Source organism: Oxyura jamaicensis, chromosome Z, assembly GCF_011077185.1.
Source record: "Oxyura jamaicensis isolate SHBP4307 breed ruddy duck chromosome Z, BPBGC_Ojam_1.0, whole genome shotgun sequence".
Lineage (NCBI taxonomy): Eukaryota > Metazoa > Chordata > Aves > Anseriformes > Anatidae > Oxyura > Oxyura jamaicensis.
Window position 1 is genome coordinate 60,222,256 of NC_048926.1, and position 22,765 is coordinate 60,245,020.

Here is a 22,765-nt window from a genome sequence, read left to right on the forward strand (position 1 = left end):
GTATCAATTTTAATAATGACTATTGTATTTAACTTGTCAAATATATACAAAGTCTTGGACTTCAAAATTTGAGGATTTTGTGGTGATCATGGAAGAAACAAATAACATTTTCTGCACATCCCCATCATACCAGAACATAATGCATCTTCTTGTAGAGCCTTGCCTTGTAAATTTAGCTGTTCAGTATTTTTATTGTTATTGATTTTATTAGTATACATGTATATTGCTTTGTTTGAAGAGATATTCAACTGTGTGCTAGTTCTTGACAGCCTTTCTTAAAATACTAAACTTAAATGATGATTATCACTACAAAGTAGATGATATTTTATTTCCGATGATGGAAGTTTGTGTCTGCTGTTCAACAACAGTGCTAACATTCATGTGCGAACACTATTTTTTCAGGCTAACACTATCCTCATTTTTATGCCAGGGCACTTAACAGCTTAATTGTTTCAAATGCTGTTTTTTTCCTTACACTTCGATAAAGAGGTGATAAAGAAGGATTCTAAATAAAGACTGATTTATCTCCAAGCTCTAGTCATACTGGCCAGAACTATAGGGAGTGAAAGTCCTCACCCTCCAACAGGGCAGCAGCCACTCATTGTAGCTGGCTCATGGTTAAATGAGCAAAGAGCCTTTTTCTGATTTCTGGACTTAGAGCTGTGCATCATTTTTTTGTATGTACATCAGCAATGAATTACATTATTTCCTTTGGGTGTTTATATTTCTCTTCACTTGTGTGTACCTGTCTGCCAACTCTGTTCAGAAAGACAATATTCTACTTCATAGTATGCATAATATTAAAGCTGGTTTTCCCACGAGCCCACATAATTGGCCAAAGTGGGAGTGTAGGTCTTTTCAGCAGCTGCTCTGAGTTGGTGCAATTCGAGCTCCAACAAATCTTATTGTATCACCTCTTCTAGAAAGAGCTAGTAATTCCTTCTGCAAGCTCTGGTGGTAGGACAGAGTCCTTCATAAAGGAAGGAGAAAGTCTGTGAGTCAGGCTTCTCTTGCTTATATTATCAACTGAAATAACTATAGAGAGATAATCTCCTTGCATGCAGAACAAGCAGTTTCTGTCAGCAGGAAGAACTTCCCCATCAGCAGTAAATTTCCAATGCACATATAGCCTTTCTGGAAATAAAAAATTAGGAGATATGGTGTAGCTTCTGTCTGCGTTATCACTTTGATGAGCTACTCCATCATCGAAGCAGAACCCCAGAAAAATTCTTATCTGTGTTCTGTCATCATCTGGGAGCATAAGCTCTTGCCACTCAGTAGGAAACAAAATCTGGCATCATGTCCTTTTGCATCTCTAGCATTGGTTATTTCTTTGGATTTTAAGTCCATCCTCCTTCCTCCTGCATCATTACTGGAAAACATAAACACTGTAAAAATAATTAGAAAAGAAGCAAACAAATTGGTTGGGAGTATAAATGAAGTATAAAATTCTTTTGTTCTTGAAAACGGATGTCATGCTGTTTATCTGCTTTTGTGATCCCTTTCATTTAGCTGTAATGTCTTAAATATTTGTTAGCCTCTAAGTATGGCGGTGTGCTTATGGTCCTGGTGGCTAGTTACTTCATCTGCTCCAGAAAACATGTTTGTTCTCCAATCAGTTTATACAATGTGACTGACACGGCATCTGACTAAAGATTCAAATACAAGGATCTGATGACAAGTGATCAAAGGAGCAGCAATAAATGGAGCAACCCAAGGAACCTAACCAGGGGGGAAAGGAACACACTGAATTGGCTACACCTGAGACTGTCAAATGAGAACAATTCTTACTAGTGTGAAACCTGACAAGATGGCTCATCAGAAAAACACTTTATGAAGACTAGGGAGGTTATCGCCTAAAAGAATACTTGTTATTGGGTTGTTCAGTGGAAAAGATGTAGGAGGGGAGAGAGAAGGATTGAAGGCAAGCAAATGTGGGAAAACAGAGGGAGAAGGGAAATAAAAAGGTCTCTGCTTGGTCACTACAGTCTCTCCTGGTTCTTTGTCAGCTCACTAATTAGTTTGAGCCTGTAAGAGTAATTAAACAATATCAGGTCAGATTAGGAAATAGAATAAGGGGTCTACTTGTTAGTTATTGAAGAGAGAAGCCATGGGATTGAGGAATCAACAGAACTGTCTGATAGTTGCTGGAAAGTCTCTTATTATAGAAATAATGCATGCATGTGAACTGCTGGTAAACTTCAAACTGGCATGTAGGGGGGTTGCACCTGCAAGGAGGTGAAGTCTGATATGGTGAATGGTTAAGAAACCTAAGATGCAAGCCTGGATATCAGCCAGACTTGAAGTCTACATTGACTATTGAGGCATCAGCAGATCTTCAGTGGACATGTGAATCAAGAAAGTGAGGGTGTCTGACTGGTGAGCTTCACACCTCATCAGCTGTAGGGTAGGAGCAGGATCAGATTGTACTGCTCAAGTTTCTGAGTGCTCTGTGAGTGCCAGTAAAGGCTCTGCTCTCTTTTCATTTGTATGGCTGGTCATGTATGTGGTATGTGTGTGCCTATTGAGGATACATGCTGTGCATTTCTCCTGCCTGGACTGGGAACACAGGACCACAGCAGTGGGATCAGAGGAGTACTCTGGTCTTAAAGACCCCCAGATTTAATTCTATCAGACTGGGGAAGAGCAACTTCCTTGGGTACAAAGTTCATTGAATTTGATTATCTATAGACATCACAGGGTTTCTCAGTTGCAGTCTTAGTACCAGCTTTGTTGATACAGAAACTTTGCGATGATTTTAGAGTTACCGTGAACCAACTTACAGCCTTGTGGACAGTGCTTCAATTTTTATTTCCCTTATAATCAGCCTTCAGGGACCCCTGTCACCTTGTATGGCACAAATACATTCCTAGTGTAATAGCCTTCAACTCAGTTGATGGAAAATATTACATTCTGAGAGCTAAAGACATTGTATCAATTCTTGTCTGCTCAGTTCAGTTCTTTGCTGGTCAAAAAACTAAGCTGTCAAAAAAAAAAAAAAAAGAAATCCCCATCAAAATTCTCAGAAAAAGGACTTGAAACACATCACCAAAAGAATTTAAGCTTTGATATGCAAAACTGTAACATAACTGATGAATGTTTCATTGCTAACAAATATATATATATGTGTGTGTGTGTGTGTGTGTGTGTGTGTGTGTACTATACAGACAGATCCAGTCTTTATATTTTTCAGGATCTTTGTCCCCCAGGATTTCAGGAAATACTTTAATGCTCTACTGTAGCAGAAAATAATCTGCACTAGTATTTTTGTTTATAGGCCTCATAAGATTTCAGGGTACCTGCCTGTTCAGTAGTCGCATTTGTGGTTGGCATTTCTGGTTGCAATTCATCTAGGTTTCCCTAAGGGTGTAATTCATTGTAGAAGACCTGGCTTCTGCTCTTTTACAAATACTTGAAAATTGTTCTGCTGAAGAATCGTGTGCAGCTTCAAGGTCTTAAGTGTGCTGAATCCTCAAAGATCTCTCTATCACCTTACTTGGTTTCCACACAATCTTGATATCCTCCTACAACCATTAGCCAGTTTGGAAGCTGATTGAAGTGATGGACAGTGTTTTCTTTGACACGTGGTTACGTTGGCCAAGCATGGCACTCTTGGTCACTGAAAAATAAATAAATAAATTGCATCAGAAGAAAAAATTGTACTTCTTGCTTTTTAAAAGAGAAGAATGTTTGGAGTTGCACTGTAGACTGAAGGAGATCTGAATATTTTTCACAAAGGGTTAATACAGAATCGTGAATAATCCAGCTGCTTTAAAAGGAGGATTGACATAAGCATTTTAACATGCAAGATTCTTTCTTTTAGTCTGCATTGGTGTCTATCTAATTGCTATTTGTTCCACTGTGGGTTTAAACCCCATTATCTGATACCCTTCTTGCCATCTCAAAGGCATCAGTTTTTATAGGCACACTAAAATCTAGTTCCAGACAGAGACATCAAACAAAAAGGAATACCTAGGCATCCATATCTGGAGGACTTTTTAGTGATCTCAGAACCTGTCAGATGCAACCATTCTTTTTTGTATTACAATGTACAACTCCAGATGAGTTTTAAAAAAGTACATCAGATTTTTATTTGGTGAGGTAACACCCAGGCGGTCTTGCATGTAAAGCCTACAGACAAGTTGAAACAATTTAGTGCTTTATAGCAGTTTTATGAATTTGATTAATATCATTCCCAAATAAAATCTGAATTTCTAAACATAGATTCATAGAATCATTAACTTTGGAAAAGCCCTCCAAGATCATTTGGTCCAACCATACCAATGTCACCAACCTCTGCCACCAATGTCACCCACTATATCTTGTCCCTAAGCACCAGGTCCAACCTCCCCTTAAACACTCACAGGGATGGTGACTCCACCACCTCCCTGGGCAACCCGTTCCAATGTTTGACCACTCCTTCTGAGAAGAAATTACTCCTAATTTCCAGCCTGAACCTCTGCTGGCGCAACTTGAGGCCTCCAGTCCTATCATGAGTTACCTGTGAGAATAAGCTGACCCCCAGCTCCCCACACTTTCCTTTCAGGTAGCTGTATAGAGCAATAAGGTCTCCCCTGAGCCTCCTCTTCTCCAGGCTAAACCACCCCACTTCCCTTAGTCTCTCCTCACAGGACTTGTGTTCCAGGCCCTTCACCAGCTTTGTAGCCCTTCTCTGGACACACTCCAGGGTCTCGATATTTCTTGTACTGAGGGAACCAAAACTGAACACAGTACTTGAGTATTCATGATATAGAGAACCCTTTACAGAGTTAAGGATTCAAGATGTTTGGTCTTAGGGGAGAATGTATATATCTTAAAGCTAAGGCAGCTGTCCTTATCTATTAGGTGTTTTTGTCATATGTTTTAAGGCTGCTTATTCACATAGTCAACGTTGTCTGCCATTATGTTTCACATTTAAAAGCCAGCTACTACAGTATCACCCAGCCAGTTTCTTACACAGAAGCTGCATCTCAACAGACTTACTGACAATTTGTCAGTCTTTGAATTGCACGGAAAGAAACACATTCTTCTTTCTATGTTTGTCTTTGGAGGCTGACCTTATCAGTTGCTGTCAGTTGCTACATTATGATTAAGAGAGATTTAATAACACTGTGTGTGTCTGTTTTGGGACTAGAAATGCTCTGAAGAGTCTTTTTACTTCACAGATTAGATTTTCCATTCCAGAAGCATTCTTCTTCTGCCAGTGGCTTTTCTGAATCTGTAAAAGAGGAAGTTGATAAAAAACAGTTTCCACACACAACATGAAAGTAAGAGACTTTTCTACCAGGAATAGTCCAGATGTTTTGGTATTCAGACTCTTTTGATCTGCATCCCTTGATTTAGCAGGCCCAGAACTCCATGTGTTTCCAGATTTTGTCTGAATGTACTGAGATCCAAAGTCAGCATCCACATTTCAGCATGTTTCATGAAATTGTTTGGATGCTGGTTGTTTTGGAGTAGTAAGCAAGTTTCCTTCCAGATTTGGGCAGTTGTACTTGACAGATAAATATCTAGAGGAGAACTAAACAGTCAAGATTTGTGATTTGATATTCCATCTGCCCATTTGCTTTCCTTATTTTTTTCATGGAAAATTTAAGACTTCTTGCCTGCGTTGAGAAGTTAATTGTTTCTCTGTCAGCATCAACTGAAGCCCAATTATCATCTGTTTCAGCTTTGTTCTCTACAGTGTCTTCCATTCTTACTTCCATTCAATTACTAAAGGATTTCTGGAGAGTCTAATTAATGTTTTTCCCCTCTAATTAAGGACCCCACTTCCTCAGTTTAAGCTCTTAACAGAAAACCCCTTGAGTCTTTTCTTAATATGTTCCATCCTCGTTTTACTGATAGAATAGCTCTTGTCTGCCATAAGGACACTGTTTATAGATGAGGCCATTTTTAGAACTTGTTGCTGACTGTAACCTAAAGTTCTATGGGACTCTGTGTTTTTTTTTTGTTTGTTTGGTTTTTTTTTGTTTGTTTGTTTTTTTGTCTCTAAAAATATATTCAGAATTATTCGCCTTACTTCTGATGACAAAGAAGGGTCCTTGGGATTTGTATTCATTATTACTCAGTCATTGGGGGGGCTATATTTCAGAGCAGACTGTTTCTAATTGGATAACTGTATATGCATGTGCTACAAGGTAGTTTAGAAAGGCAGTGTTTACTTTGATTAGAGCTCATTAAGCCAGCACTCAGCTATATCAGTGGCATTTGTCAGAATCTTGCCAATACATAATGTTTGTAAAGCTGCCAGTGGAGCTCCATTCACACGTTGAGTGTTAAACACAGTCATTGAAGTTGAGGAAACAATGCCACTTTTGAGAGCAGTACTTTAATTAGATGGAGACTGTGGGACTTTTACATAGTATTAGCAGGGTACAGCTGAAAGCTACCTAGGTAGTGAATGTAGATACAGAGTAACTGTTCTTCCAAATCTGCCCTGTTTACATGAAAAACCTTATTTTCTCTGGCTTTCCTCAGAGCATTAAGTTTTGTATCACTTGATTAAGAGGAGAAAAGCATACTCTGATCCTTTTATGTCTGTGGTGCATATAGGAGGGGAACAGGCTTTGAAGTGTTCCTTCTGGAACTTCTGTAATAGCATTGTCTTGACAATCTTTGTAAAACCCCTTCTCTTTATTTGGTCTCCTGGCAGCTTTTGATACCTGCCTTACTCTCCATTCCCATTGCTAATACAGACATAGATTCACTGAATGACCTCCCCTGGGAAGAGATGACTGCACTTGTTCTGTTGGTGTTGACTGTCATTCCAGATGTGGGAATACAAGATTCGTGATAAAATCTCCATTTTAGTGCAGCTTTTAAAAGTTTGAATTTTGGATAATGCTCAAGTTAAATGTTTATGACTGTCATAAAATAAGTAAACACAGCAGGATCAGCCAAGTTGATTCAGCTCTAGTTCTAGCATTTGCCAGAGTACTTCAAGACTATGTTTCCCTACAATCATCAGTTGAAGAATCTGGAAAGATAGGAGCCACTCTTTATGGTGTTGTTAAGGGTTTTCTGACAACTTTGTCTCTTTGCCCACTGGCAGCTAATGATTCTCTCCCACACACATTCTTTCTGAAGGTTTTCGGTTCCTTTACTTCCACCTTTTCTGGTTTCTCAACTGCTACTTATATTGCTGCATCTTTATCATAAAAATACCTTTGTTATTTACATTACTTCTGTTAGTCTTAGGGGAAGGCTTTGAAGGATTCTGTCCAAGATGATTGTCCTGCTCTATCTTTTCGAATAGTTCAACTGGAAGAAACCTACAGAGATTGAGTCCCACTGCCTGACCAGTTCAGGGCCAAACAAAAGATAAAGCATATTAATCAGGGCATTGTCCAAATGCCTCTCAGACACTGACAGGCATGGGGTATCAATGACCTTGCGTGGAAGCCTGTTCGAGTGTTTGACCACCCTCATGGTAAAGACATTTTTCCTAGTGTCCAGTCTGAAACTCTCCTGGCACAGCTTTGTGCCATTACCATGCAGCCTGTCACTATGTTACCAGGGGAAGAGACCGGCACCTCCTTCTCCACTTCCCCTCCTCAGGAGGTTGCACAGGTCTCTTCTAAGCCTTTTTTTTCTCCAAACTAGACAACACAAGTATCCTTAGCTTCTCCTCCTAGGACATGACTTCCAGCCCTTTTACCAGCTTTGTTGCTGCCCTCTAGACACCTTGAAGTACCTTGAGATCCTTTTTACATTGTGGAGCCCAGAACTGCACACAATATTCAAGGTGAGGCTGTACCAATACAGTGGGAGCATCACTACTTTTGACTGGCTGGTGATGCTCTGTTGAACACACCCGACAATGTAGTTTGCCCTCTTGGCTGCCAGGTCATGCTGATGACCATGCTGATCCTGCTGTCACCAGCACCCCCAGGTCCCTTTCTGCTGAGCTGTTCTCCAGCCATCCGTCTCCTAGTACTTGTGTCCAGCATTATTATATTCCAGGTGCGTTATCTGACATTTTTCTTTGTTGAAATTAATGTCATTGATAACTGTCCAATGCTCCAATGTATCTAGATCCCTTTGCAAGGCCTCTTGACACTCAATAGGATCAACTTCTCCTAGCTGTGGCTGAGAACTCCTCTGATATTTTTACCTTGAGCGTTTTCTTATTTTCGTGCCAGCCAATACAGATTTTTGTCTCCTTTTTTTTTTTTTTTTTTTTTTTTTTTTTTTTTTTTTCCTGTTCTTCTGTTCTCTTGGATTTGTGAAAGAGCTTGACTTGTGGATGTCATGCTTGTGTTAACATATACTTTTCTATACATGGTGCAGAAGCTTTCAGTAAGATCTCATTTCTGTTCATCTCACTTGACCTTGGTGGCATTTTCTGAGGAACATCTGCTTCTGAAATACAGGACATCTAAATGAGTTCTGTTTGTTTTTTCCAAGCACTGTACTTCCAGTTGTAAAGTTGTAGCTGGCAGAATGATTTTCCAGTCACTGTTCCATTAGTAAGCTGTGGCCCTTCTCCAAGTAGGTATGTAGGATGTCTTACAGTAAGAATTTGCATGTTGGTAACACATGTAAAAGGAGAAAAAAACAAGTTGTTTCTGTGAAGGCTCACCATTCTTCTTCTTTCTAGCTCCTTTGAGTCCCTTATAGCTGAAAAATCTGGAGTTAAGTAGACCGTTGATGTATATGGGGCATGCAACTCTTACTTTGACACATTTGTAGTGTATGTTAGACAGTGGACAAAAGCAGGGAAGGAAATGGATGAACCTGAGTTCTAGCAGGATCTCTGATCTCAAATGCTGTGGAGTATCCATGCCCACAGTTCAAAAGTGCACGTAAGGAACTAATCGCAAGTAATGGTGGTTGCAGGATGGTCATTTTCTCTTCTGCTGTTTCTCAGGTAATAGACCTGGAATTAGGAACAAGCTGCAAGAGCTTTGGATAGTAGGATGAATATATTATTTGACTGATTCAATGCAAGTAATCAGCTTCTTTTACAGAAAAAATATGATTGAAAAATAATAAGAAAACTGATGATAGAATAATACGACCTACTTTAGCACATATATGGCAACAGAGTAAATAGTCAATGTTCCTTTTGGGGTCAAACAGTGAACTCTTCTTTGAAAAAAATGTATATGCATGCTTCCCTGTGGTTAGGGAATGCATGCAGTCATTTGAACTAAGACAGCTTCAGCTGTATTTAGAGCAAGCTTGCTCATATTTTGATTGGGAAAGAGGATAATAATGACAAGAAAGTTTGCCAGTGATGCTGAACTATTTAAGGTAATAAACAAGGCTAACTGCAGAATTACAGAAGGACTTCAAACTGATTAAGCATGCAATAAAATGGCAGATGAAGTCAATGTAGATAAATGCGTGCAGTGATGCACATGGGGGAGCAATCCTCCACAACTATTAGCTATTGCCATTTTTGGAATGGAATTTGGGGTCATGATAAATCCATAACAATATTAGCGTCAATGCTTAGTAGCTGCCTAAGAGGCTAACACCATTAGTCATCACTGAGAAAAGAACCAAGAACAAATCAGAGATTACCCAGTTACATCAACTCAGCTCTGTCATATTGCTACACTATCAGATGTATTTAATGCTTGTGCAAAGGTATAAATAAATATGCATGCACACCTCAAAACAGGAATTACTATTATGGTTGTTCATTACAAACTGATAAATATTTTCCCCCTTTGCTTTAAGTATCTCCCATTTATTATTTCTATGTTTTCAACCTACCATAAAATGCAAATTTAAGACAACAAAGTTTAGGATGCTGTATTTTCAGAACAACTGTCTGCAAAGTTTTTACTAAATATCACCTGTTTAACTACAAATAAGTAGGGATTTATCTGATGAAATATGTTGAGAAAAATAAGTGCAAAAGTAATTTTTCATGTTTCTATGTTGTCTTCCATAACATTCTAAAACTGAAAGTGCCTTGTAAAGTTTCTTTGTTTTCTGGCTGCTTTGAAGCTTTTAATTACTGCTGTGAACGTGAGAACTTAATTGTTTCAGGGCTTGTGGCACAGTTTCTGCAGCCATTTAAGAAGCGCTGCAAGTAGAACTTCATAAAAACTGGGGAAGGAGTCTTTTCAGTTCCTGCTGGTTTGATGCTGAAATAAAACTGCTGAATGAATTCTTTATTATTGCCACCAAGAAAAGATGCTAGTTGCAACTCTCCACACCTTACCCCCCAAAAACAAGCAAAAAAAAAAAAAAAAGGGGGTGGGGGGTTAAAAAAAAAATAAATGCAGTTTTCAGAGGTTAGATTTAAAAAGAAAGAGGGAGGTAGGATACAGATTAAATGAATCTGAAAAAGGAAAAAAAAAATAGGGCAGAAAAATAATTTAATAATGTAACAAAAGAAGCCTGCAGAAGACTAGCTTGCTGTCACTATTCAGGTAAATACTGAATACTATAGAGCAACTTGCTAGAATAGTAACTTGCTTGTTTCTCTAAACTGCATTGTTTACGCAAGAGCTAACTTAGAATCATAGAATCATAGAATATCCTGAGTTGGAAGGGACCCTTAAGGATCATCAAGTCCAACTCTTGACACCGCACAGGTCTACCCAAAAGTTCAGACCATGTGACTAAGTGCACAGTCCAATCTCTTCTTAAATTCAGACAGGCTCAGTGCAGTGACCACTTCCCTGGGGAGCCTGTTCCAGTGTGCAACCACCCTCTCTGTGAAGAACCCCCTCCTGACGTCCAGCCTAAATTTCCCCTGCCTCAGCTTAACCCCGTTCCCGCGGGTCCTGTCACTAGTGTTAATGGAGAAAAGGTCTCCTGCCTCTTGACAACCCCTTACGAGGAAGTTGTAGACTGCGATGAGGTCTCCCCTCAGCCTCCTCTTCTCCAGGCTGAACAGGCCCAGTGACCTCAGCCGTTCCTCGTACGTCTTCCCCTCCAGGCCTTTCACCATCTTCGTAGCCCTCCTCTGGACACTCTCCAACAGTTTCATGTCCTTTTTATACTGTGGTGCCCAGAACTGCACACAGTACTCGAGGTGAGGCCGCACCAGCGCAGAGTAGAGCGGGACAATCACCTCCCTTGACCTACTAGCGATGCCGTTCTTGATGCACCCCAGGATACGATTGGCCCTCCTGGCTGCCAGGGCACACTGCTGGCTCATATTCAACTTGCTGTCTACCACGACCCCCAGATCCCTCTCTTCTAGGCTGCTCTCCAGCGTCTCATCGCCCAGTCTGTACATGCAGCCAGGGTTTCCCTGTCCCAGGTGCAGGACCCGGCACTTGCTCTTATTGAACTTCATGCGGTTGGTGATCGCCCAGCTCTCCAACCTGTCCAGATCCCTCTGCAAGGCCTTTACGCCCTCATTTGAGTCCACAACTCCTCCAAGTTTGGTGTCATCAGCAAACTTGCTCAAAATACCCTCTATTCCTACATCCAGATCATTTATAAAAATATTGAAAAGTACCAAACTTGAAAGCCTGCACAATAGTGTAAAAGGAGATACCTGAATTATCATTTTGAAAGATGTACTAATATTTGTAAATCAGGAGGGTCAGGAGATCAGAAAAGAGAATTTGTGGGTGAGGGTGATCAGAAGTTTGCAAAAGTAATTGAACATATAATCTATATATTTTCTATTAAATTAGTGGATTCATATATAAAGGAAATTATTTAGAATTTTAGACATGTTAGTATAGTAACTTGATCTTGAAAATATTTTCTCTTGTGTTTTGCAGAATGAAGAGAAGGCATCAGTCAGTTTTCCCTCGCTTCTTAGCCATATGACTTCTTCTTTCTTAAATCATCCTGTAATTGCAATGACAACATATGCAGATTCAGGTGTCCCAGAGATGCTGAATACTTTTTCTCCACTCATGTCATCTATGCCTTGTGACATTCATATAGTTAATCTGAGGACAATCCAATCAAAGGTAAGGTCAAAATGATCTTTTAACAATCAAACTTTTTAATATAGTCCAATCAAGTACTTTATTCTAGGAAAGTAATTTGTAAGTTTCTTATTTGATAAATTGTGTAGTAATTGCTAGTTTTTTTTTTAAGGTCAGTAAATTTTGTTCTGGGTACAACCGTTTTTGCTTTTAATAAAGCATGTTGTTTAAAATCCCTCTGATTCCATTTGGTAGGCTTAACAAAAACCAACCACATTATAGTACCCACTGGAATAAATTCTTAAAGTATTTTTAAACATTGGTACAAGACCTATTTTAATTGTGCTAACATCAGCTTACAGTCTATGGTTACTGTGAAACTTTTCTCTGGTATGTCTAAAAACCAAACCCAAACCTGTTCCATATCTTTTTGCTGCTGTTGTTTTTGTTTTTCTCTGCAAAACAACTTACACAATTGTAAAGATCATATTTAATTTTTCTGTTAGATAAGCTACAGAGGTAGAATGCTTTGTCCCTCTTACTTCCAACAGTCCTTGTAAAAATTATTTCCAGCTTTTCAACACCTTTTAAAAAGTGGGTATCTAAACTTCATGCTGTATTGCTCACCAGTGATGTTACCATAGATGAAATCCCTTTTTAATTCTGCCATACTTAGATACTTACAGACTACAATTGACCCTGCTCCCTTGGAGTCTCTGTGGTGGCTGAGGTTAAAACTGCTCATCAATAATGACCTCAAATCATATTCAGAATATTTGCAAAACTTTCCATTAATTACTGTAAATATATCAGTTACACAGTTCATCATTTTCACTTTCATTCCTTATTTTAGAACTTAAACAATCAGTTCACTTCTCAGGCTTTGTTCAATGTCATATGAACTCCTTCAGCTATGACTTTCTTATTTCGAATTTCAAAGTGAACTAGTTCTTGATTCTGTGGGTCTTATGCCTTTGAAGAGTTAGGAAGAAGCTTCATACTGAATTAAATCTTTATGTGAAGTGTATGTTCCACACTTTGCTGTAAAATCTTTTCATTTTCCTCAGCCAGTTCAGCACTGCCTTTTTTCTTCAGCACATCAGGTCTGGGACAGACCCTCAGGAACATGACAACTTTTCCACCTTGGGGTCTAAATTTCTTCTCCATGTTTGTTTAATTTGGTCGTGAAACCCATGAAATGGAAGACTGGCTCTGCATCAACCATTTTGTTCAATATTACTCATAGATTAATTTTACTACTTCATCTGTGCTATTCCAGCCATATTATCCCAGTCAGCAGAAGGTTTTTAGAGGCTAAGATTTCTTCCCTGTCCACCACAGTGTAGTTCAATGGTTACTTGACTGACAGCTTCTGAGTTCACAGCATTACACTGTGCACTTCAAAGCAAAAATTATTAGTATTCATAAGATAGAGGCACTATCATTATAGATACGGAACAGTTCTTCCCCACAGCGGAAATGGTACTATGCTATGCAAAAAATGTCTTGCATGCCAAAAGGACCTTTTCACTTTTCTCCTCGCTTTCTGCTTCCTTTCCCCATCTTCCAAGAATTTGAATGACAAATGCCATAATTGTGGCTAATTGATGCAGTGCAGTATTTTCCAGAAATTTAGATTATTTATGTGTTGCTTTAGCTGTTGAATCATAGAATCAGAGAATCATTTAGGTTGGAAAAGACTTCAAGGTCATCAAGTCCAACCATCACATCACTATAGAAGGCCACTTCTAAACCAGGTTCCTAAGTGCCACACCCACACATCTCTTGAATACCTCCAGGGATAGTGACTCTACCACCATTCTGGGCAGCCTGTTCCAAAACCTAACCACCCTCTCCATAAAGAACTTCTTCCTGACATCTAATATAAACCTCCCCTGGCACAAGTTGAGGCTGTTGCCTCATGTCCCATCACTTTTCACCTGAGAAAAGAGTCTGACACCCTCCCCGCTTCAACCTCCTGTCAGGTAGTTATAGAGAGAGCAGTGAGGTCTCCCCTCAGTCTCCTCAAGACTAAACAGTTCCAGTTCCCTCACGTCATAAGTGTTGTTCTCTAGTCCCTTCACCAGCTCCGTAGGCCTTGTCTACACACCCTCCAGCACCTCGATGTCCTTCTTGTAGTGAGGGGCCCAAAACTGAACACAGTACTCAAGGTGCGGTCTCAGCAGCACTATGTACAGGGGGACAAACCCTTCCCTAGTCCCACTGGCCACACAATTTGTGATGTAGGCCAGGTTGCCATTGGCCTTCTTGGCCACCTGGACACACTGCTGGCTCGTGTTCAGCTGGCTGTCAGCCAGCACCCCCAGGTCCTTGTCTGCTGGGCAACTTTCCAGACACTCTTGCCTGAGCCTGTACTGCTGCAGGGGCTTGTTATGACCCAGATGCAGCTCCTGGTGTTTAGTTTTTGTTGAACGTCATGTAATGGGCGTTGGCCCCTCGGTGCAGCATATCCAGATTCTTCTGCAAAGTCGTCTTGCCCTGAAGCCTATCAACATTCCCACCCAATTTGGTGTCTTTGGCAAGCTTACTGAGGGTGCACTTGATCCCCTCGCCAAGATTGTTGATAACATATTAAAGGGAACTGGCCCACGTACTGAGTCCTGGGGAACTTCACTTGTGACTAGATGCTAACTGGATTTTACTGCATTCACAATGACCCTTTGGGCCTAGCCACTTTTCTTCCAACCAGACAGTTCATCCTTCCAAGCCATGAGTAGTCCATTTCTGTAGGAGAAGGCTGTGATTCTGTTGGAGAAGGATGTGACATTTGACAATCTCCAGTCATCTGGGACCTTCCTTGTTAGCCAGGACTGATGGTAAATTTCTGAAAGTGACTTTGCAAACACTTCTGCCAACTCCTTCAGTACCCTTGGGTGGATCCCCTCTGGCCCCATAGATTTGTGGGTATCCAAATGGTGTAGTAGGTTGCTAGCCATTTCCCCTAGGCTCACAAGGTCTTCATTGTGCTCCCTGTCTCTGACTTCCAGCACAGTGAGCTGGGTACCCTGAGAAAAAGTAGACTTCCTAATAAAGATTGAGGCAAAAAAAGCATTAAGGAGCTCTTTCAGCTCTTTCCTCAGCTTTTGTCACTGTTTCCCACCACAATGAATAAAGGATGGAGATTCTTCTTAAAACACATTTTTTATGTGTTTATAAAAAGATTTTTTTATTGTCTTTCAGTATAGTAGCCAAGGTAAACTCTATCTGGACATTAACCCTTTGAATTGAGATCCCTGCAGAACATCTATGATCAAGGGCTGAGAACTCTATCATTTCATGATCACTGTGTCCGAGATGGCCTCCAACCATCACCCACAAGGCCTTCACTGTGGACAAACAACAGTTCAAGTGGGGCACTTTCCCTTGTTTGTTCCCTCTCTACCTGTGTCAGGAAGTAATCCTCCACACATTCTAGTAATCTCCCTCTTTGCTTCTTCTCTGCCATATTGTATTTCCAGTAGATGTCAAGAAAGTTGAAGTCTCTCAGGAGAATGACTGCTAGCAATTGCAATGCTTCTCCTATATGCTTATAGAATGTTTCTTGTGCTTCGTCATCCTGGTCTATAGCATACTCCTACCACAGTATCTCCCATTTTGGCTTTTCCCCTGACTCCTACCCAGAGACACTCAGCCTTTTCACCACCATAACTAAGTTCCATGCAGTCCAAACCTTCCTTAATGTAGAGGGCTAACCCACCTCCTCTTCCTTCTGGCCTATCTCTCCTGAAGAGTTTGAAGCTATCCATCTCTGTGCTTCAGTTGTGTGAGCCATACTGCCATGCCTCACTGAAGTCTGTGGTATCACAGCCCTGAGACTGGGCTAAAAATTCCAGTTCCCCCTACTTATTTCCCTGCTACGGGCATTTGCTCAGAGGCATTTAAGTTGGGTCCCTGATAAAGCTGACTTAAATGGCTGGCATTCCTTTGTGTTGCTCTTCAGGTGTTCTCCTTGTTCCTTTTCCTATCCCTGGGCAGCTATTGCTAATGCCGACATCAACGTTCCCCTTCTCCAGCAGCTTTAGTTTAATTTTTTTTCCACCAGATTGGCAAGTCTATAATTAAAGATGCTCTTTCCCTCCTCAGAAGGAGCTCCCCATCACCTCCCGGTAGATGAGGTTTCTCAGAGCAAGACCCGTGATCTAAGTAGCCAAATGGCTGTGGCACCATCCCTGTAATCATTTGTTCATAGAATCACAGAATATCCCGAGTTGGAAGGGATCCACAAAGGTCATAGAGTCCAGCTCCTGGGTCCACACAGGACCACCCAGAAATCAGGCCATATGTCTAAGAGCATTGTCTGAACACTTCTTGAACACTGACATGCCTGGTGCTGTGATCATTTCCTTTTGGAGCCTATTCCAGTACCCGACCATCCTCATGGTGAAGAGCCTTTCACTAACCTGAATATCCCCTATCAGAATTCTGTGCCATTTCCTAAGGTCCTGTCATTGCTCACCAGAACAGAGATCAGTACTTGCCCCTCTACTCCTCCATATGAGACTGCCCACTTGAAACTGATCTTCAATAAGTGATATTGCAATTTCACATAAAGGGGTACCAAAAAAAGTAATCTTAGGATTTAAAGTAGGAGTCAGAATGCATGAAAATGCATTAAAGCATAAATGAAAAAAATTGAATTTGTAGTTTTCTCCTCCTCTCAAAGGGAAAAAAATGCCATTGTTTTAAGATACATGATCCTGTCATGGAAGAGTCCAATGCCTTAATGGTTGTTTGACAAAGATTTTGCCTACTGTAAGTAGACAGGACCTCAAGATTTAAAAACTGATTGCATTTGTCCCTTTATACTGAATACAAGTGCATATTTTTTTCAGGTTGTTTGAACTTTGTGATGCATGTCTGTTAGCTTACAGTAATCAGATAAAAAAATGTTTAAATGTTTTTTTCTCTCTCATCCAAATTTTAGCAGCATTGCCTTGGGATACTGTTTATAAGGAAGCCTAGGATTTTTTATTTTTATTTTTCCTTCTAGCAGCCTGATATGAGGACAGCATTTTACTTCTCAGAGATCGAAATCAAATCAAGCTTTGACAGCTCTTCCAAGAAAGGCAGTCAGAGATTTGATAGTATGGCAGTTAGGGAATTTTTGTCTTATAACAATGTGAAGTTTTACAAGACTAAAGATATTCCAGTTTGCTAAAATTTGAGGAATTTGTTACAGGTTTTCATGCAGATGGCATAGTCATGTTTAGAAGGTATATGTGACATAAATTGGGCTCATCCTTGCTCAGACATTCCCTTAGGCATTCACAGACCTAATATAATTTACCTATAGATGATAGAAGAAGAGATAAGTTATAGTAGATGTGGAGACTGTGGCAGCTTGCTCAGTCTTAAGCCATTGATTAACTGATTAGCACAGCTTAAGTGTGTTGTTTGTTTCTATTTAAAAAAAAAAAAAAAACAAAAAAAAAACTTGGATGCTATCTGCATGTTAAAGTCCTGGGAAGTCTAAAAGGTTGTCTGCTATATCATAGGTGTTTATACTTGGCAGAACTCACTTCCTGAAGGTGTCATTAATTGTTTTTTACCTTTCTGTTGTAAACATTTTGAATCTTAATTAAGATAATAATTAATTTTAAAAACTAAAGAGATGAAATATTCATGCCAATAGTTGAAATGCATTTGTTATGCAGATGACAAGAAGGAAATTCTACGGCATATAGAGAAAGTGTTGATATCCATTACTGTCTTGTCATTTTTAATATCAATTTACCCCATAGGCAGTAAAGCTTTTGCAGTATAAATTCTAATATTTCTCTAATCTGACGTTTAGGCAGACAATAATACTTTGTGTGCATAAAAATGTGTACTTTTAAGTGCAAACTCTTTGCCACATCAGTGACCGAAAGTCAGGAATTAGAGTTGGAGACTGAAAATAATTTCTTTGGCATCGTTATTATTAACTTAATATAGAAAGTTCCAATAAGCAGTATAAGAACTTTTTCAACCACCAAGGATATTATGCATATTAAACCTGTTTAAATTGTCTGACTGTAGATACCATACATTAATTAGGAATAGGATTTTAGGTAGTTATAAGCTATGCTGTTCATGAAAATCTTACCAAACTGAGATTTATTCAGGCTTTGTAAACTATGCAAATGTTTTACTGCAAAATATCTCATTTCAAGTCCAAATAATGTTGAGTAAATTTTTGGTATTTTCAGTGGAAAACTTCCTTAGAAAACACTTAAGTTTATCAGTTTTCCATTTTTTATCATCTGAATGAGTAGTTGCTAATGTGAATTTGTTGTACCGTGAAGCAGTGACACACTGTGGTTCAAAGAAGCTGGTTCAAGCTGTTCCAAGATGTGTTTTATTGGCAGAAACTTGGTTTGGAACTGAAGCCTTAAGCTAATGATATCTTTTGTTTGTTACATCTCCAAGAGTTAAAAATCAAAAAATCATAGAGTCACAGAATGGTTTGGATTGGAAGGGACCTTCAAGACCATCCAGTTCCAAACCCCTGCCTATGTCAGGGACACCTCCCACTAGACCAGGTTGCCCAAAGCCCCATGCAACCTGGCCTTGAGCACCTCCAGGGATGGGGCATCCACAGCTTCTCTGGGCAACCCGTTCCAGTGCCCTTACAGTGAATAATTTCTTCCTAATATCTAATATAAATCTCTCCTCTTTTAGTTTAAGCCATTAGCCTTTGTCCTATCACCACACTCACTGACAAATAGTCCCTCCCCAGCTTTCCTGTAGGCCCTCTTTAGATACTTGAAGGTTGTTGCAAGGTGCCCCCTGGATCCTTCTCTTACTGAAGGTTGAACCCCAACTCCCTCAGTCTGTCTTCATAGGGAGAGGTGCTCCAGCCTCTTGATCATCTTTGTGGCCCTCGTCTGGACTCGTTCTAATACTTTCATGTCCTTCTTGTGCTGGGGGGGCCCAGAGCTGAACATAGTACTTCACACAGGGTCTCATGAGAGCAGAGTAGACAGGGAGAATCACTTCCCTCATGCTGCTGGCTATGCTGTCTTGATGCAACGCAGGTAGGATATGGTTGGCTTTCTGGGCTGCAAGCGCACATTGACAACTCATGTTGAGCTTCTCCTCAATCAACACCCCTAGGTCCTTCTCATCAGGGATGCCTTTCAGGACATTCTCTGCCAAGCCTGTATTTGTGCTTGGGATTGCCTCCAGCACAGTACTTACTGGCATAGGTTTCTCCAAAGCATTAGTTACTTACTGAAGTACCAGAAATGAATTTAACTCATGACAAGAGATTACTGGGAGAAAGCATCAGTACAAAATTCGAGTAAATTGGAAATAAATTAATGTAAAAAAAAAAAAAAAAAAAAAAAACTTGAAGAGCTGGCATAATTGGAGATCTTTTGCTGACCTTATGACCTTACTTTAATTAGATTTAATTAATTAAATTAAATTAATTTAATTTAATTAGATGAAGAGCTGAAGAATCTAAAAAAAAAAGGTACAATGAAATAAATAAAATACATTAGAGAAAACAAATGTTGAAGGCAAATGCAAATGTTGAATGCAAACTGCTTGTGGTATATAGGATGTCTCATCATGGGGCATTCATGTGTATGCTGTGAAGATAGCTTACATTCATATTCATCTGTAATGTGAAGAAGAATTTGTTACTCTTACTGTACATTTTCATATTTTTTATTTCATAATCTAAAAGAAAAGGAAAAAATGTGTAGCAATTTCCATGCTCTAGGAATATGACTGTTTTCTGAAGTACATGTCTAGACAAGATTCTGACTTGAGGCGTTTATTCTTGTGACCATTTGTCCTAAGTGATTTTAATTATTTGGTTCAAACTAGAAAGTTGAGATTGTGGATTACTCTGATGTCTGCTGAGGCTTAAGAGTACTGTATGTCTTATCTATAATTACTTAATATTTTTAGTAGTGTGCCGTTTCACACACATCCTAAGATGAGTGAGATTTCAGAGAGCAGATTTGTAAAAGGAAAACTTGATACAACATAGTCACAATTAAATTTGAAGCTAGCTATTGTAATTACCCTACGTTTGTTTTAGTTTTGCCATGTAATTGATCTGGGAAGCCAATTAATACAGCTATGAAAGCTACTCTTAAATTCTGAGTCTGCTTGTATGTGTGAATTTATTGATCTCTGAACACCTTAGTTCACTACTTAAGTTCATATTCTTTAGTAAGTTGTATATTTAATATCACTTTGATATTTAATTATTTTTATATTTAATCTTATTAAAAGAAGCACGTCTGTTCAGTCTGAGCTGAACATTATTTAAGGCATATGTGGTTCCATAACTTTAAGGTAATAATAATCTTTTGAGGTCCTAAAATGTCTTGCAGGCTCTGTTACTTTCTGAGTAACTTTTATTTTGTTTATTTGCAGGTAGATGCTGAGCCATCAGATGAAGCTGCTTTGATTCTTCACAGAAAAGGATTTGATTGTAGATTCTCAAACAGAGACATGGGTCTACTCTGTTCCACTACTCAGGGAAAGGTATGCTGGCATTTTATGGGTAGTTTACCTTGCAACTATAACAGGAACACTGATATTTGAGTAAAATTATTACTCAAGTAAAGGAGTTTCAGAATAATAGCTAAATTGAAAGCTGTTTTCAGTTTGATAAAGATGGGCATCTGCTGGTGTGTGGAAATGACTATGTAAGCATCTGCAAGTAAACTTCAACATCTGCTTTAGCCTTACTAACTTCCCATAAATGTCATTTTCATATAATAAAATTTCTCAAATAGTTTTTGAATAGTATAGGATAAACAACAATACCAAAGAAATAGTCAAATTACATATTGTGTAGTGTATTCTTTTGAATAGTGTTAGTTAATATCTGCAAATTGTGTGATTGCTACTTTGAAAACTGTTTATTACAGCATGTCCTTTTGTCTTCCAATGCTCCCTTACTTGACCTACACCATTAAAAATATCTGAGTGGTTGGCAATTGCTATTGAATTGGTGTTGTATGTAAAATTATGAAATGTAAATCATAAAACTCTTGTGTTACAGACAGTGGACTGGGTAGTTATAAATCTATAGAATTTTTGTCATCTGTGATGCTTTTACTCAGCTAGACTGCTGAGCTCCACTACAACGGTTCTCTCACTCCCCCTACTCAAAGGGAAAGGGGGAGAAAGTGTGATGGAAAGGTCTCAAGGGTTGAGATAAGGGCAGGGAGAACAGTCGGCAGTCATCATCACAGGCAAAATAGACTCGGCATAGAGAGACTAATGTAATTTATTACCTAACAAGGTAAAAAAGTGAGAAACTAAAAAAAAATTAAAAAAAAAAAAAATAAGACCTTCCCCCATGCACCCTCTTCCACGTCCTCACCCCATGTAGCACAGGGGAACAGGGAATGGTGGCTGTGGTCAGTCCTTGACGCTTGCTTCGTCTCCACCACTCCCTCACAGTCACTCCCTGCCCCTGCTCCCCATGGGGTCCCTCCCACGGGATGCCGTCCTTCCGAACTGATCTGTGGGGTTGCCCACAGGCAGCAGCTCTCCAGGAACTGCTCCCACATGGCTCCGTCCCACAGGGTCCATCCCCCAGGAGCAAACTGCTCCAGCACGGGTCCCCCACAGGCAGGCGGCAGCTCCCCCCGGGCCCCCTGCTCCTGCGTGGGCTCCTCTCCACGGGCTGCAGCTCCGGCCCGGGGCCTGCTCCTGCGGGGGCTCTCCATGGGCCGCAGCCTCCTCCAGGCCACATCCACCTGCTCCAGCGGGGGCTCCTCCACGGGCTGCAGCGTGGAGATCTGCTCCATGTGGGACCCATGGGCTGCAGGGGGACAGCCTGCTCCACCAGGGGCCTCTCCCTGCACAGGCTGCAGGGGAACTGCTGCTGCCTGCCTGGAGCACCTCCTGCCCTCCTGCTGCACTCACCTGGGGGCTGCAGGGCTGCTTCTCTCTCATTTTCTCACCCCTCTCTCCAAGCTGCTGTGGTGCAGCATTTTTGTTTTGGTTTGGTTTGGTTTTGGTTTTGTTTTTTTTTCCCTTCTCTTCAATTTGCTCTCCCAGAGGCCCATCCAGTGTCATTCCCTGGCCCAGCTCTGGCCAGCAGCAGGTCCCTTTTGGAGCAGCTGGAGCTGGCTCTGATCTGACATGGGGCAGATGCTGGACTCTGCTCACAGAGGCCTCCCCTGCAGCCCCCCACTACCAAAAACTTCCAACATAAACCCAATACATCATCAAATCTTTAAACAGATTTAGGATTTTCTTAAAGCAGAAGAGTAGCTGTTTGTTTTTTTTTATAGAAACAAAGAGAACTTTACCTATTTCTGATCAATTTTATAGTATATTGATTTAGCTTACTTGATTCGAAATGTGGATGCAAACATTACCTAAAAAGGTTTAATCTAGTGTATAGTATCTTAAGCATTGTTCTTAGAAATGTTTGGTGTTTTTGGTGCAAGAATTGTTATGCTGATAACTTTAAAAAGTATCTAACCAGGATGTTACAGATTAAATTGTAGTCAATTTTAAGGTACACACCTAATTCTCTATTTCTTTTTTTTCTTTCTTTTTTTTTTTTTTTTTCCTCCAGGTAAAGGTGCATAAACTCTTTAACAAATTCAATGTGGAAAGTCTTACACCTGCATCTTTATCTTTGATGCATTCACCTCCAGATGCCAGAAATATAAGTGAAATAAATATGAGTTCTATGGAGATAAATACATTCCGGATTCGACTAAGATGAAATCTGGTTTTAATACTCAGATAGAGAAGAGGAATCTGCAAGTATGTCTCCTCAGAGTTTCACGTGCAATAAGAAGCACATTATTGTTATTCCAGCTTCTGGATACTGTGAGAAAAACATGCATTCTCTTAATTTTTTTGATAAACACAGTGAAAAGCCATGTTGCAAGCAACCTTTTTTTTTTTTTTTTTTTTTT

The 22,765-nt window shown here is 39.9% G+C and overlaps 1 protein-coding gene and 2 long non-coding RNA genes across 4 annotated transcripts in view; 1 reads left to right on the top strand and 2 right to left on the bottom strand.

Moving 5' to 3' along the window:
* MAN2A1 (mannosidase alpha class 2A member 1) overlaps positions 1 to 22,753 on the top strand; it is a 131,701-nt gene extending 108,948 nt beyond the window's left edge. For both annotated transcript variants that reach the window (XM_035309927.1, XM_035309928.1), the window contains exons 21-23: positions 11,703 to 11,897; positions 20,250 to 20,360; positions 22,417 to 22,753. In XM_035309927.1, the coding sequence (XP_035165818.1) occupies positions 11,703 to 11,897; positions 20,250 to 20,360; positions 22,417 to 22,569 (459 nt within the window). In that variant the 3' untranslated portion in view covers positions 22,570 to 22,753. The remainder of the gene's footprint in view (positions 1 to 11,702; positions 11,898 to 20,249; positions 20,361 to 22,416) is intronic.
* LOC118156126 lies at positions 10,258 to 11,627 on the bottom strand. Its single transcript, XR_004746163.1, has 2 exons — positions 11,432 to 11,627; positions 10,258 to 10,470 (listed from the first exon to the last, which is right to left on the bottom strand). It is a non-coding gene; the product is annotated as an uncharacterized LOC118156126 (long non-coding RNA).
* LOC118156127 overlaps positions 22,656 to 22,765 on the bottom strand; it is a 404-nt gene continuing 294 nt past the window's right edge. The window contains exon 2 of the long non-coding RNA XR_004746164.1: positions 22,656 to 22,742. This is a non-coding gene — a long non-coding RNA (uncharacterized LOC118156127). The remainder of the gene's footprint in view (positions 22,743 to 22,765) is intronic.